Source organism: Opisthocomus hoazin, chromosome 4 (assembly GCF_030867145.1).
Source record: "Opisthocomus hoazin isolate bOpiHoa1 chromosome 4, bOpiHoa1.hap1, whole genome shotgun sequence".
In the NCBI taxonomy this organism is placed as follows: domain Eukaryota; kingdom Metazoa; phylum Chordata; class Aves; order Opisthocomiformes; family Opisthocomidae; genus Opisthocomus; species Opisthocomus hoazin.
Genome location: NC_134417.1, coordinates 32,588,742 through 32,603,961, shown reverse-complemented (window position 1 = coordinate 32,603,961; position 15,220 = coordinate 32,588,742). Strand labels below are relative to the sequence as shown.

The 15,220-nt window shown below is 40.9% G+C and overlaps 1 protein-coding gene across 4 annotated transcripts in view; it reads left to right on the top strand.

Annotated features, from left to right (window-relative positions):
• Positions 1–15,220, top strand: part of ADCY1 (adenylate cyclase 1) — a 169,488-nt gene that overhangs the window by 86,383 nt on the left and 67,885 nt on the right. For all 4 annotated transcript variants that reach the window (XM_075418540.1, XM_075418541.1, XM_075418539.1 and 1 more), the window contains one exon: positions 8,729–8,856. In XM_075418540.1, coding sequence (XP_075274655.1) covers positions 8,729–8,856 — 128 coding nt within the window. The remainder of the gene's footprint in view (positions 1–8,728; positions 8,857–15,220) is intronic.

The following is a 15,220-nucleotide window of genomic DNA, read 5'->3' as shown; positions in this document are numbered from 1 at the left end:
TCGTTCTTCTCAGGCCATCATTTTTCAGTAATTTTGCCAAGCAGAGGGGAATGGCGATTTCCAGTGATAAGGTCTTGAAGATTTCCCGTGCTTTTTTTGTTTGGAGCAGAACTGAATTTCATACTTTTGGTGGTGCACAAACATGACAGTTTTGTAAAATACTCTCTATTGTGTTGTTTCCAGGAGAATCTGTAAAAATATCAATTTCCTGAAATTTAGAGCTTAGTTTTTCAGCATTTTATAGAGTATTTGTTTTAGGCGTGTTTCTCCTGGGATAGTCCTCTTCATAAAAAGACAGCATCTTAAAGGGTGGTACTGAAAGCTGGAAAGGACACAAGCTTGCGTACCAGTTCTGATGGTTGTATAAAAGACTCTTGCTAAAATCCTTTTTTATTTCCAGGTGAATTAACATAGAGGACTGTTGAATAGGTTCTCACTCTCCAAGACTAAAAACATTTAACCTTCTAGTTTTGTAAAATTACTCACCGTGTGGGGTAGGGAAGGAATTGATTGTGAGAACAGGAATGCACAGAAAAGGTAGGCCAGGAACCAGTAGGTTATTACAGGTCAGAGTATATAATTGCCAGTAAAGTGGAGGGAAAGCATTTGAAGCAAAATATCTTCCTTCTTTTAGCTATCCTGAATAATTATACATTTATTCATGCATGATATGGCTCCAATGATGGTAGGTAATTTGTCATGAACTCGCAAATACATTACTAAATTACAAGTTTACATATACCCATCTGGAGATGGCCAGCTTTCCTCAATCAGAGCCTACCAAGCCATTTTCTGTGGTACTTCCTATACAGTAACCAGATTTTTTTTCCTTTCCTATTATTTGTGCCACTCTATAGAAGCTCTTCTTGTTAAGTCTATACTCACTGTTACTGCTATGAGGATGTTTCCATGACTCTGCTAAATTGAACTCTGTGGAGTATTGCAGTTAGCTCATTCTCAAGGTTTTTTTTTTGCTGAGACTACTAGATGTGCAAGAACTAGTGTAAGTTGGGAAATCAATATTTGGAGACATTATTCCATTAAAAGATTATCAAAATAGTTCTTTCAGTTTTTAAACCCACATTTCAAAACCTGGGTGAAAAGAAATGTGAAAATGTGTGTGTAGTATTTGACAGGATTCAATGAAATTTTCTAATGGACTGGGCAGTTTTCAGAAGTGTATAATCACTGTTGACATATTGCAGTGTAATGGAGCTGGTGGTTTTTTCCATGTCACTTCATTACACTCCGGATTTGACAATGAAGTTTCTCTGATAAGCTGGCTTTAATAACCTCTCACATGTTGTGGCCCACATTCAGCATAGTTATTAAAATAGGTACTACACAGAGAAACTGTGTTGGTGAATCTTTTTGTTTTACTGAAGAAAAAAGTAAAATGATAAGTGAAATTACTGTTTGTTGTTAATGAAAGTTGCAAATGGAGTGAGTAAACTCTGCATCTAGCTCTCAGGCCCCCAGCACAAGAAGGACATGGACCTGTCCAGCAGAAAATGATTAGAGGGCTGGAACACCTCTGCTGTGAAATAAGACTGGTAGAGTGGGGGTTGGCCAGCCTGGAGAAGAGAAGGCTCCAGGGAGACCTGGTTGAAGCCTTTCAATATATAAAAGGGGCTGGTAATAAAGTCAGCAAGGGACTTTTTACCAGGGCCTGTAGCAATAGAACACGGAGCAAAGGTTTTAAACTGAAAGAGAGTAGATTTAGATTGCATATAAGGAAGACATTCTTTAGGGTGGTGACACACTGGAATGGGTTGCCCAGAGAAGCTGTGGCTGCCCCCTCCCTGGCAGGGTTCCAGGCCAGGCTGGATGGAGCTCTGCGCAACCTGGGCTGGTGGAATGTGTCCCTACTCATGGCAGGGGGGCTGGAACCAGATGATCTTTGTAGGCTCCTTCCAACCCAAACCATTCTGTGATTCTGTGATTTTCACAGATTTAGCTGTTAGAAGGTAGCCTAAGTAGGCTTGCTTTTCGTCAGCACAGAAGGAGTGCCCTTTCAAACAGCCTTTGAAATAAGGTTCTAAGGAGTGTTTTGCATGCGAATCTAAAACCATTTCTTCATCTTTTTCTCCACCTAGCTGCATCTTTTGTGAATACTGCTGCAGTCTAAGAGACTTTCACTGGGTTGTGCTTCCCCGGAATGTTTTTCTCAAAGGCTCTGATGAACAAAATGGAGTTATAGAGCCGAGGAAAAAAAAATAGAAAGATATTTTATGTTTTGTTGAATTATATAAGGAAATTAAATAAAGTAGGAAAGTGTAAATGTCAGAAGCATAAACTGACTTCTTACAAAGGATCTCTCCCTCTCACCATGCAACTGAACTTCAATTACTAACTTGATATAGTATTGCTTAGTTACACTGTACAGCCTGCCAACTAACTTCATCCAATTCACCACCTTTTCTTCTACGACCCTGAGGGAAGGGTGGCTTGTCCTGCACCATTTCCTGATACAGCAGAACAATGTGCTATGCCTTCCAAAGGCACTTTGGCAGTAAGGCGTTCACTGTACCTCTGCGTAAAGGAAGCAGTGGACTAGTAATGCTAGGAGCAGGTATTGACACCCAGGTAACTTCTACGAGTCTGTGTTCAAACCTCTTGAAAGAGGGGGCTCAAAACTGGTGTCTGGCCTGTAGCTGTCAGGCTAAGCCGCCTTGGCGAGTGTATCAGTGGTCCAGAGGATGAATATTAGAATTTGCAATTATGGCATATGTTGTGTATGCATACAAGAGGGTGTAGGTAAATTTGCAGAACTGTGTGTCTGTGCATGTTGTACATGCACATATATGTGTGTGGATGCCTATACTTATACAGCATGATGGCCAAAATACAGGGGGTTTCTGCTTCTGTTCCAATCTGATGGACAAATTTAATGAAATTGAATAGAGATGTCATTCCAGCTTTAGAGGATGTAGTAGACAATACTGTTCTTTCTGCAAGTCTCTTTTGTGTCTCTATCTGTAATATAGGTAAATTTATGTTAACTTTTAGAGTGATTCAAAGCTTTCTAATTCAATTTTCTATTGAGATTAATAGCACTTTGTCATAAAGTGCTATAAATGTTAAATGTGCTGGACATGCTAAATAAATTTAAAATAAGCTGCAGTGGTGACAGTGGTGAATCTTATCTTGTCCTCTCTCAAGACCTCTTTGGAAGCAGAATGAAGTTATAGGTTTGTGAAGAGACATAAATAGGGAATGCATTTTATTGCTATTTTATGTCTTTGGGGAGTTGTAGCAGTGATTTCCCCCCCCCCCCCCCCCGCCCGGTAATTTTATACTGTACTAACTAAGGAAGGACCATAACTGTGATGTGGTCAGCCTGGATTATTGAATTATTATGGCTTGGGTCCCTGAGGATTAGAGGGACAGCTGGTGTAAATTAGTGCAGTTTCCCTGAAACCCATGATGCCATGCTGGTTAATATGAACTGAAAATTTGATCCCCTTTGCCCACCTGATACAAACAGCTCAGCTCTGAGGACAGCAGGCTGCTCAGAGGAGGCTGTTGGAATGGGCCTTTCCAAAAGAAAGTGACTAATACCAAGTGACTGAAACCAAGAAGGAAGGAAAACAAGAGACAAAATACGAGGGGGAGTAAAACACAAAAGTACTGCTGTGATGGGTCCTTTCCTGAGAGTCGCTGATCTTCCTTTTGGCTCATTGAAGGTCTGTAAGTGAGGATGACCATGCCCTGCTGTGGCATTGCCTGGCCCCGGTGATGAGATTCTTGGCAGCAGCGGCAGGGCCTGGGGTACCTTATACTCCTACTTCAGCCCTCATACTTCACCACTGTCCCCCCAGAATTAATTCTGCTCTCGGTGAAAGATGAGCCATCAGAGATCTGCATTTTGATGGTTTCCCTCTGCCCAAGACTTTTCTTCAATATGTGAAGAAAACATTGAGCTATCAGTGTTTCTTTCACGGAGTAGGGCAATGTTTCTTTCAAGCCACGGATTCAAACAGTTTCAGGCTGTGAATGGATGGGGGAGGCATGAAGGGCTTTGAGCTCAAGAGCTGCTCCCTCTGCATCTCCTGGCACTCCTCTGCCGCGTACAAGTGCTGCTCTTGCACTAATTTGCATTATACAGGGGCGATACCCAGAGGTCTCATAATACTGAAGTCTGAGGTTTGGTGAGGATGCCAGAGCCTTCCCCTGAGAGAGTAAAGCCTCCAGCATAGGTCCAGGCCTAATAGAGCTCCTTGCTTTTCCCCCAGCATTTAAACAGCTGAACCTGGATATGAGTTGCGTTTGGTTTGATCTTTTTCCTATTTTTTTGAGGACTTTAAATTTGCCATCAGTGTCAGAAGTAACAAACTCTTGTTCACATTTTTGTAACCTAAACAGAACTCAATGTTATTACTGCTCATGTCCAGGAGCATTCTAGGAGAGTGTAAGACTGGTAGTGTCTGAGTTAAGGGAAACAAGAATCACCGCTTACGCATCTTTTTGTAGGCCTTATGAATCTTTTCTCTTGCTCTGCACAGCATAACTAAATCCAGGTTGGCTGAATATGGTAAAGAATCTTCTTGTGTACCTTAGCTGATGCAGTTTTTATTAGTAGGAACAGCAATAAGGTGTCTTTCTAGTTTATGGATAAATAAAATCCCTCCTACTAGTACATTGTAATTCCAGGAGGATAGGACAGTTAAAGTCTGAAGAGCACACCCGCAAATCAGGTTGCAAGCAGTTTTGCAGAAAATGAAATGGATGTGTATAATAAGCTTAAAATATATTGTAATGAAGTCACATAGAGTCCGACTCATCCTTGGTGTAATTCCACTGCAGGTAGTGGAGTTACAAGAGAGAGAAATTCAATGCTTTAGCTTTTAAAATCTTACTTTTCTAAATTATAGTCTATCTGACCTTCCTATCTGGCTTACTTTGATAGGCGCTCTCATACTGTGATGACACAGGAGTGTGTAGAAATACATAGGTTGTTGCAGTGACAGAAGGCAGAGCAAGGACTCTTTCCCGCATTAGCATCTGCCATCTCTAAAACAACGAAAACCTTTAAAGAGGCTCTTCTCCTGCCAGACAGTGTTAGAAGAAACAAAAATGATGTAATGAGCATCCCTGCTGCTGGATCTATTCATGTAACAAGTAATTACTTACGAGGGCAACCTATCAACAACCCCTGAAAACAAACAAACAAAAAACCTAACCCAGCAGTGACAAGAAGAATTGTTGCAATCAGAGATGCAAGAAAAATCCTCCTTTAGAAGATTTTGCACTTACCTGGTACAGTCTCTCTGTTCAAGAGAACACCTAGCTGTCTGATTTGCTGGGAGAGGTCTGAAAGCACTTTAACCTTTGTTACTTGTTTGAGACAACCTTTTTTTGATGTATGTATTTTTTTATATAACCTGTAAATTCTTTTCCCTTTACTTTTTGTTAATTCCCCCCCTCATCCTGAGTAAGCAAAACAATGTTGTGCTTGTATAGTACAAGAATATGGAGTTAATGGTCTGAATTTCCAGTTTTGAAGTCTGAGTTGGCAGACCTCACTCTTTCTGCAAAATACATTTAAATAAAGAATGATAATAACAACAGTTATTGTTACTGGAATAGAGTTGTTGGAAGCAGAAGCCCCGCCCCATTCTGCTTAACGGATGAGTAGATCAACCTCCTTTAGATCGTCCTTGTCTGAAAGTGTAAAGAAAGCTCTTCGCAACTTTGAGGCATCCTCTGCTTTCTGAGCAGGGCTTCCACTTCGCACTGACAAACCCTGTGAGTGACAGTTGTGCCGGAGGGAATTCTGCTGATCCGCTTGGGACCGTCTCCAGAAGGCACCGCAGGTGGGCGAGCTGCCTGGCTAATGCAGTGCTAGCAGTCTCTAGTGCTTTTCATCATATGCAGAAAACCAAATTATCAGCTATTTCTAAACAGATACTGCTTCCATCAACTGTGACTAACATTTGTAACTAGAACACTTGAATTCATCACTAGCACGAATGTGAAAAATATTGCCGAGTCAGGGGCTTCTTTGGAAGTTGCTGAGGAAACCAAACAAAGAGAGGGAAGGGGTTGGTTTTGTTAATTTGCATATCAATCCCTAAAAAGATTGCTCTTACAAAGCTACACAGCGTCTCCTTCCTGGAAGTCTGCCTCACATGTGGAGAAAAAGAAAACAAACTCTTTTGCTACACCTTGCTGTATATTAATTGGTTATTATAAGAACAGTGAGGATAACATCTGATAAGGAACAGAGTGGTGGTGTCAAAAACAACATGTGACTTAGCCATATGTCTTCCATCAAAGTTATTGTCTCTCGAGAAAGTACTGTAGTCCTTATTTTTTTTTTTCTTTTTTTTCTCCTGTGCAAGTAATAACCTGACTTGGAGAAGTGGTAATGAATCAAGCTCTGTTCTGTTTTTTTCCTTTCTTAAACTATCTAGCAGGCTGCTATGCTGTGCCGTGCCAGTCTGACAGTGATGCTGTGTGTCTTGTTATAAAATATGCAGTACTGGTCTATAGCACAGTAAGCTCTCTAAGAAAACCAGGTCCTTAGGAGTGAGCCATTTTGGAGGTAGACACTGAACTGGAGCGAACGCTGATTGATGAACACATACGTATAGTCCACCCCAGATTACTGAAATGGCTTTTCCGAAGAACTTTCGGCCGGGTCAAATAGTCATTGCCTGACCACAAATCATGCAGACCAAATCTGAAGATGAAAAGGGCTTTATAGAGGATTGTAAGGGGTAGGCCAAAACTGGATTTATTTTGGAAAGTAGGTTCCAGCTTTAACTACTGACTACCCTGTACTTCTTCACAATTTGCCCACAGTTGGAAAAAAAAGGCTTATTTTGACAGTATAATTTAGTGGTTTCTACTAAAAAACTTAGTGGCTTCTATTAAAAAACTTGGTGGTTTCTGTCCGAAAAACTTCAGTTGGACAGACTGTTTTGTGTCAAGATAGGTTTTGAGGTCTGCATATTACTTTGTGTGCATCAAGAATTATTTTACTTATATAATACCAGTTAGCCAAGGATCTCAAAGTACCCAATGAAAGCTCTAAGTAAAATTTGTGAGGCATTTTGTCGCTGTAGGCTGTGGGAATACTCTAAGGCCTCGGTGATAGTGCTTCTAGAAGAATTATGCTGGCATTCATTAGAATATATATTAGCAATGATAAATAGTGGTGTATTTATATCCTGCTGTACAGCAGAAGAAATGTTAAGTAGTCACGCTTAGAAAAGCCTTTTCTACTTGTGAAGTATACCCAAAAAGATGGCTCTATTCTTTGATTCAAGATCTGAATTTGCTGCCTAATTTATAAAAAGAAGTAGACAAATCGGTTTTCCCAAATGGCGTTAGCATGCCTTTGTCCATGCCTGAACAGAGACAATTCTCATTTTATAACATTTGTTCAATACTCAAAAACATTGACAAAGAAGACAGGCATAGGAGTGCCTGCCGCTGAGAGAGTGTGTAATAGCAAGCCCGGAATGCTGGTGCAGAACAGGTTAGAGAGAAAGGAATCGCCCTGGGTATAACCATTGCTTCCGAGCTGGAATATGCATAATGCTGTGGAGAGTGTGATCAGCTCAGGAAGGCTTTGATTCTTGTAGGTGGGAGACTGGGTGAGAATATGTGCTTGTATGAGAAGCTGAAGCAGTATGATGAAGTCATTTTTTCCCAGAAATTTTAAATCCTCCCCCACTCCCTTTCTTTCTCCATTTCTGTGCTGCTGAAGTCAAGTCTGTATAGCACACTGTTGTGGGAGTGTGAGATTTTTGGTAATCCTCCCTCTTCATATTCACAACAGCTAATTTTGCGTGGCACTTGCTTGGCATAGTCCCAGCTGGGTAAGCTGGATTCGTTTAATCAGGTTGTTTACCCTTCTGTGCCATACTCTAAATGGGTAGAAGTTGCCATAGTCTAGCTGCGAGGGATACCATCATCTCTTTGTGTCTCCTCATAGTTTATTCATTAAAGGCACTGCTTCGTTAAAGGCATTTTGTTATGTGCTCTCTGTTTAGAAGTAAACTTTTTTCTCAGACCAATGTAGCAAGCATCACGACATCACTGATTTTGCAAAGTGGGAGAGATCTAGCCAGATCTCTTTGGCTGTGGAAATTAAACTGTATGCAAACAAGAGATAAATTTGGTGGTAATGCAAACTGCCTGTATCTTCTGATCTGCAAGTGTGTCGTATTTACGCTGATGTTGCTGTATTGTAAATTGTGATTTATGAACTGGTAATGCACAAAAGTGTGTAACTTTACAAAGAAATACATCATATTTCCTGGTATGTGCGTATTGGATTTGAAATAAAAACTTCTCAGAATGCAAGCATTCTCCTGATATTCAGTAGTGGTTTGGCTTCAGTCCTTCGATTTCGATTCATAGAGAAATGAAGTCTCATTGCAAATCTTGAATTCATACTGCCCAAATGTGAGGGCAAGGGAGTAATATTTGCTCAGAAGTGTGGTTTTAACTAGTATTACCCCTTGTGTGTTGAACAATGCGGGGCTGTATGTACACATACATATATGTGTATTTATAAGTAAATAAACAAAGAAACAAATAAGTGTGTGTCAGCTGTTCTGTACGGGGAACCCAGGTTTAATGAACTGTAGATTAGTTCATTTGTCCACAAAAGTATTCCCTGAATGATTGCATCATATTGGAGAAGATTTTATCCTGTAAATACTGGAATATTTATGTGAATAGTAAAACTTTTCCCATTCTGTTTTTATTAAAGGAAAACCACTGCAGAAGAATAAAAATCCTAGGGGACTGTTACTACTGTGTATCAGGATTGACCCAGCCCAAAACAGATCATGCCCATTGCTGTGTTGAAATGGGACTGGATATGATTGACACCATCACGTAAGTACCGTGCGCGGTGAGCCCGGACAGGCGTGCTACAACAGCTTCTGTGTGCTGTTCAGCAAGGGTGTTGTCAGAAAAACAGCGGTGTGTCTGCTAGCACTGCTTACCTAGCAGTTCACACTGGTGCATTCAGGTCACAGGATACTGATTTTAGGAAGGGTCCTTCTAGACATTGATTTGCCACTCTGTTTAATCGCTGTGAGGAAAAAGTGCACAAGTGTGAGTATGCAGACGCGCATACACATATTGATTAGGGGACAGAAGGATACTGGGAAATAACAAAATATTTCTATTGCCAAGTCCCAGAAAGATAGGAGTGCAATTTCTTGTTTTACAGGGATAAACGCTGCTCATTTTGCACACCAGTATGTAAACTTAAAGCCAGTCCTGATGTATGCACGTTGTAGATGTGTTTGTGTTCTCAAAATGCTGGCTTGCTGGTTTCTCCTTTCTGTATGTCAGGTTTAAACCTTTAATTTGTTCCGCTTTTCAGAAATGTAATGGGAATTTTGCTTTGCTGAGTGGAAGAATGTTTTTATGCTTGAGAGCTCTGCGTTGATCACTGTTTTACCAAGGCAAAAATTGTGAATGCGAGAGAACTGTGAATGAGCTTTTAGCGAGAGCTGAAGATCTGTTTCATTACATAGGAGGGAAGCGATAAAGATGGGAAATTTCTTCACTATTGTATTGCTCTCTGTGTGTGTGTGCATGCGTGTGTATATTTTATAGGGAGGAGTATATTTATAGCAGGGAGTGCACAGCTGTATTGATTCTGTATATGAATAAATACTGGTCAGCAGAGTGCTATTACATTCGGAATGAGCTTTCACGAGTGTGTCACATCAGGGGCCTTAACCTGTTCTGTACTGGAAAGTGTTTGGCCACTGTTCCCAATAGCCGGTTATTCTATCTCTGTTGTCAGCTGGGCTGTTGGGAATACGAATTGACTCAAGGTTCTGTTCCCACTCACTTAGTCCTCAAGTTTTTGCATTGTATGCAGAGAAGACCTGCCTTCTCTGCAAAGGTGAATAGACCACAGTGTAATCTTGAGTTAAAAATGAATAGTAAATTATGAAATAAAGAAAAAAAATCAGAATAGGCAAACAGAAGGTTTGAGTTCAAATTAGGCATTTTTGATTTAGAACATTTCGCCTTCTTTCTTGTTTCAAGTAAAGCTTTTGCCACATCATATATTTCGTGTCTTCCATTTGGGTGAGATGATGTTTATGCGCGTATACGCACACAAAGAAGTTGTTTTTCCGAAACCAAATTGTGCTCATTTGTGGAGAGTCTTGGTGTTCTAGAAGGGTGTACTATGATACTCTCACAGAGTTTGCTGTACGTTTTGCTCAGGAGAGTTGAATTTATCTCGTGGAAGTAATGGCTAGTTGTTCAATCCCTGCTAATGCCTTAGGGAAACATGGGCATTACCACACATATTTGTTGTTTCATATCAACCTTAAACTTTTCTGCGAACCTGGATTCATTGAGCTTTCTTTGCAGAGGACTTGAAAGCATAGAAAAAAATGAAAGAAGTACTCAAAGCAATTGAAGGCTGATTCTCATTTCTAGCTCAATCCATGTGTTTTTATTATAGTGTTCATTTATAAAATCTCTCAGAATGTAAAGTTGGGTAAATGAATCCATATGCTCCCTCTCATTCAATGCAAGTTTGTCATCTTTGTAAAAATTGTAAAACTGAGAAAAGATTTTGCAATCTATGATAATATATGATCGTCTATGATACTATAATACCATAAAAGAATATCCTAAATCCATTAGCAAATTATGTATATATGCATTCTTCCAGCAGTATATGGATACTCCATTTGTGAGGAAACCTTGGCCTTTAGAAGCACAGTTTGATATACAGGCCTTGTACACATTTTCCAAAGTCGTCGTTTTTTGAATCCCTGGAGAGCAGTAGCTGGTGCTCTCATCCTCTTTTAAACCTAGCATTAATCTTTAATTCATTAGTTGTGCTGTGCTTCATGTATACAAATAAGCTAGTGATAGAACTGTCTGAACTGTCCTTTTTTGCATGTTTCAGTGTTACAGATATTAGAAATGAAACGTTCCCTTTTTCTGTTGTCATTTGTTGGTTGCTATCCTGATAATGTAAACTTGAAAAAGGACTTGAATTAAAAAGGGAGGAATGAACTGGGTCTTTTCAGCCTGGAGAAGAGAAGGCTCAGTGGGAATCTTAGCAGTGCGTACAAAGAGTGGACAGAAGGGTGTAAAGAAACAAAGCCAAACTTTTCTCAATGGTATCCAGTGTCAGGGCAAGAGGAAGTGGGCACAAACTGAACTACAAGAAATTCCATTACAGTGTAGGCAGAAACTTTTTTACTGTGGAGGTGGTCAGGTACTGGAGATGTTATATTGGAAGGCTGTGGAGTTTGCACCCTTGGAGAGATTCAAAATCCAGCTGGGCGCACTCCTGGGCAACCTTCTGTAGCTGATGCTGCTCTGAGCAGGGGAGTTGGTCTAGATGATTTACAGAAGCCCGTTCTAGCATCAGCAACTCTGTGTTTCTAAGTGAATGGGCTGTAATGTGTAACTAGACATGTTTAGTCAGCAACTGTGGTGGAAGATAACTAACTGACCATTTCAGCTTTTTATTTTTTAAAGAATTCATAAATTGTAAGTCTTTAGAGTGTGTAGTCAGTGATCAGAGCACGGTGAGAGGGCAAGATGGAGAAAAGGCAAGGTTATAAGAGAGTGCCGGATTTATTTAGGGTTTTTGAATGACTAGAGACTTATTCTGCCTCCTTTGTACATAAGCAGAATTAACTAATCCTCAATTTATTTTTTTTTTTCAGTAAGCAATTAGTGTGAGTAAGGACTGTAAGATCCAGGCTCAATGCATACCTCTTCTCTTAGTTAAGTGAGCGTGCCTGTTCTGCTTATGTTTGGAAGTGGGAAGGTGGTGCATTCCAAGTGCCATTGCCCTTGGTGGCAGTACGATTGTTTTACTGCCAGTGGAGAATCATCTGTTCAGATATTGTGGGATTCTGGGTGAGGTTCTTTTGGTCACAGAAGCAGGTGGCCAAGTCAACTGCACAAAGAGCTCCAAACTAGGAAAACAGGCTCTGCTGAAGATTAGGAGAAAACTCATCACTCCTTCACAAAGACCAAAATTAGAAGACGGATTCCTCATTAATTTGTTTGAAAATACCTTGAGTAAATGAAAAGGGGAAGTGAAGGGCACATGATGGTAAAGTTGGAATGTAACATTTTATTTTCTGCTGGTGCGATTATTAGGTGGTGTTACCAGTCCCATGAGACGCAGAGTCATTTTTGTTTTTAAGCTTCGCTTTTTCATCCAGAGTTGGATGCAAGCTGGTAGTCCTCTAAAAGTCTGTCCACTTTACTGCAGAAGTCAGGTCTTGGCATGGTAAATTTAGGCTTGGATGTCACCACCCCTAATGACAGGTTTGTCACGTACCTGGGATAACTAAATAAAATCACTTGAATAGTGATTCAACTGATGGAACTGTGAAAAGTGCCTGTCCCAGAGATACATACCAAGCAAGATGCCCTTTTTCCAGGAAATCGAGGTATAGAAGCTTCTGGTGGCTGGTTGATGTATCTGTGATTTGACTGAGCTAAATGTTATAATGTGTTCATATAAACTGATACTTTCTATTCTCTTCAAGTTCTGTGTAACCATTATTGAAGTATTGTAGATTATGATGGCGCAGGTGAGTGTCGTCTGAGAATGTTGCCTCATTACATTTGGACTGAGATTTTGAGGGTGGCTTTCAAAGAGCATTATAAAATACTTAAAATTTTCACAGTTTCATCTGCCTTCTACAAAGTATTGTTTTCAAGGACAGAGTCAGACCAGAATCATTATGGAAGGATCTTTTTTTGTCTTACAAAAAAAACCCAACACAACAGATAGTGTTATATTCTGTTTCGATTCCAAAAGATTTTCTTCTGCCAAAGAGTTTTGTGTTGGGCCAAAGAGTTTTGTGTTGGGCCAAGTGTTCATTCTGCTTCAGAGTCACTTAAACCATTGTGGCAGTATTTAAGTGGAAGTTAAGTGTTGGATACCACCAATGTTGCTTTCATCAGGTGAGTTTTAACTGTCAGATTTATGTTAGCAATAGAATTTAAATCGTCATGTTCATTAGCATCTCTTCTGTGCCAGATGTTGCTCTAATGTGGCAGATGTCCTCACATCAGTTTTGAACAGTGTGTTAGGCCACGTGCACTCTTCACCTTATGTACATTGCTTGCCTTTGAGGGTTCCACTGAATGTACTACAGCATTTTACTTTCTAAATACATACATTTATTAGATAATTGCCATGTAGAGAAGTTTTGCCCAGCTATCCAAACTCTTCTCTCTCTGCCCCATAAACTGGCTGGAGTTCTGGTTTAAGGTATTTTATACATTTTTAAGAATAGTTTGTCTTTCCTTACAGAGCACTTCATCAGCTGATATAAATTATATTAAACAATTCCATGGCTCAGTCCAGAAATGTAATCTCTTAGGAGATGAAATGTGATGAAATGAGGGAGTTATTTAAATGCACTCGGTAACGCCACAGGGCAAGAAATGAACTGTAATGTTTCCAATTGGAAATGAGGAGGAAATCTGGGTAAGCAGGATATAAATACGAGATATGAGATTGGGCCAGAATACTGGGGTTAACATTCAGAAACTTGTCAGAAGTATAATGGAAGCTTGCAATCATTCCTATCATCATGTAAACAGCACATTTTTATGATGCTCCTTCCCTTGACGTCTTCCTAGGATGGCATTTTAGTACTGGCTCAGAGGTGATTGCGCCACTGGGTTTGTCTGCATTAGCAGGTAGCCTGACACAGTAGGAGCACATCTGTAGATGTCAGCTGGTGCTGCCTACTTCCATTTAACCTATACGTATTGGCAGAGGGCGGGGGGGAGACGTAGTTTAGAATAGACTTTGAATAGACCTTGTCTGCCCCCCCTATATTGAATGTTCCTACTGCATGTGGAGTTTGAGGAGGTCTGAAGGAAAGTGTCCATGTATCATAAAATCGTAGAATGGTTTGGGTTGGAAGGGACCTTTAAAGGTCATCTAGTCCAGCCCCCCCTGCAATGAGCAGGGACATCTGCCGCTTTGCTTCTTCAAATCTGGACACCCCAGTGGGGTCTATCAGGAGATAGATCAGCTTTTTTCTGTGTCACAAGTGAGTTTATCCCATATGGATGACTCCACCTAATACAGATGACTCCACCAGTCGTAAGTGTAAGACCTCACCGATGGAAGTTGGGCTTATTTTGCACCTGCACATTGTGTTGCTGCTTAGTTGTATGGGACATTGTGGTGGTTGTTGCTTGAACTATGTCCTTCCCATGGGTTTGGTCATCGTCTGACCAAAGGCACTGGGGAAGGGAAGAGGAACTGTAGCAGCCAGTTTGAGGAAGCCCAACTGAAATGTCAGGTTTTCCCTTGTGATGTTTTGTCTGCGGAAGAAGATGAAGCACTAACTTTCCTGATGTCAACACTGTTGATACTTTTTCCCTGGTCCTCCAGAGGTCTGGGACCTGAGAAAGTTTGGACTGTCAGGAGTGAGTTGGCCTTCAATTCTGGGAGAATCAGCAGCCACATTTTCAGCAGAGGAGAAAGCTGTCTACCATGAGCTGACTTCACTCCCATTGGTGAAAGCTTAGTTGGCTTGCACCTCTGTCAAAGTGAGCCTCTTGACTGCTGAAGCCATCAGGCCTTCACAGCCCAGGCTCTCTGCCCTAGCTCTCTGCTTCCATGCTCCAGGTGAGCAACGTACTGGGAAAGCACGTGGCTCTGGTCAGTATTAAAAAAAACAAAACAAAAAACAAAACAAAAAAAACACAACACGACAAAAAAATAACCAGCCAGCCAAAAAAACCTGGAACCTGACCTGGAGAGCCAGTTGCTGAAGCGGGACAGCAAAGTTTTTCAAACAACAAGACTTAGTTGCCTGAGAGGACCAGCATAGCTCTTGCCTTGTGGGAAGACAAAGAGGAGTGCGGGCGACGGGGCCTAGCACCCGGCTGTTACTGGGCGCTCCCGGCCGTGGCCTGCAGCCTCTCTGGCCATGGCTGGCCGGGGTGGTGGAGCAGTTCACAGGAAGATTGTCTTTGGCGTCAGCGCCCAAGAACCAGCCAATTCCTGATGATGTGGAAATGGAACTGACACAGATATCTAGGGAGTTGTGCAAAATTTAAGGGCGACCTTATAGAACCATGTATACATAAAAAGGAAAGCAAAAATATGCACATGAACCAACAGTCTTGTCTGTGCCTTTACCTGGGAAATATCTATTTCTGTACAGATATTTTTGGACCTAAAGAAAAGCCCTAAATAACTTATAAGAAATGGGATGCA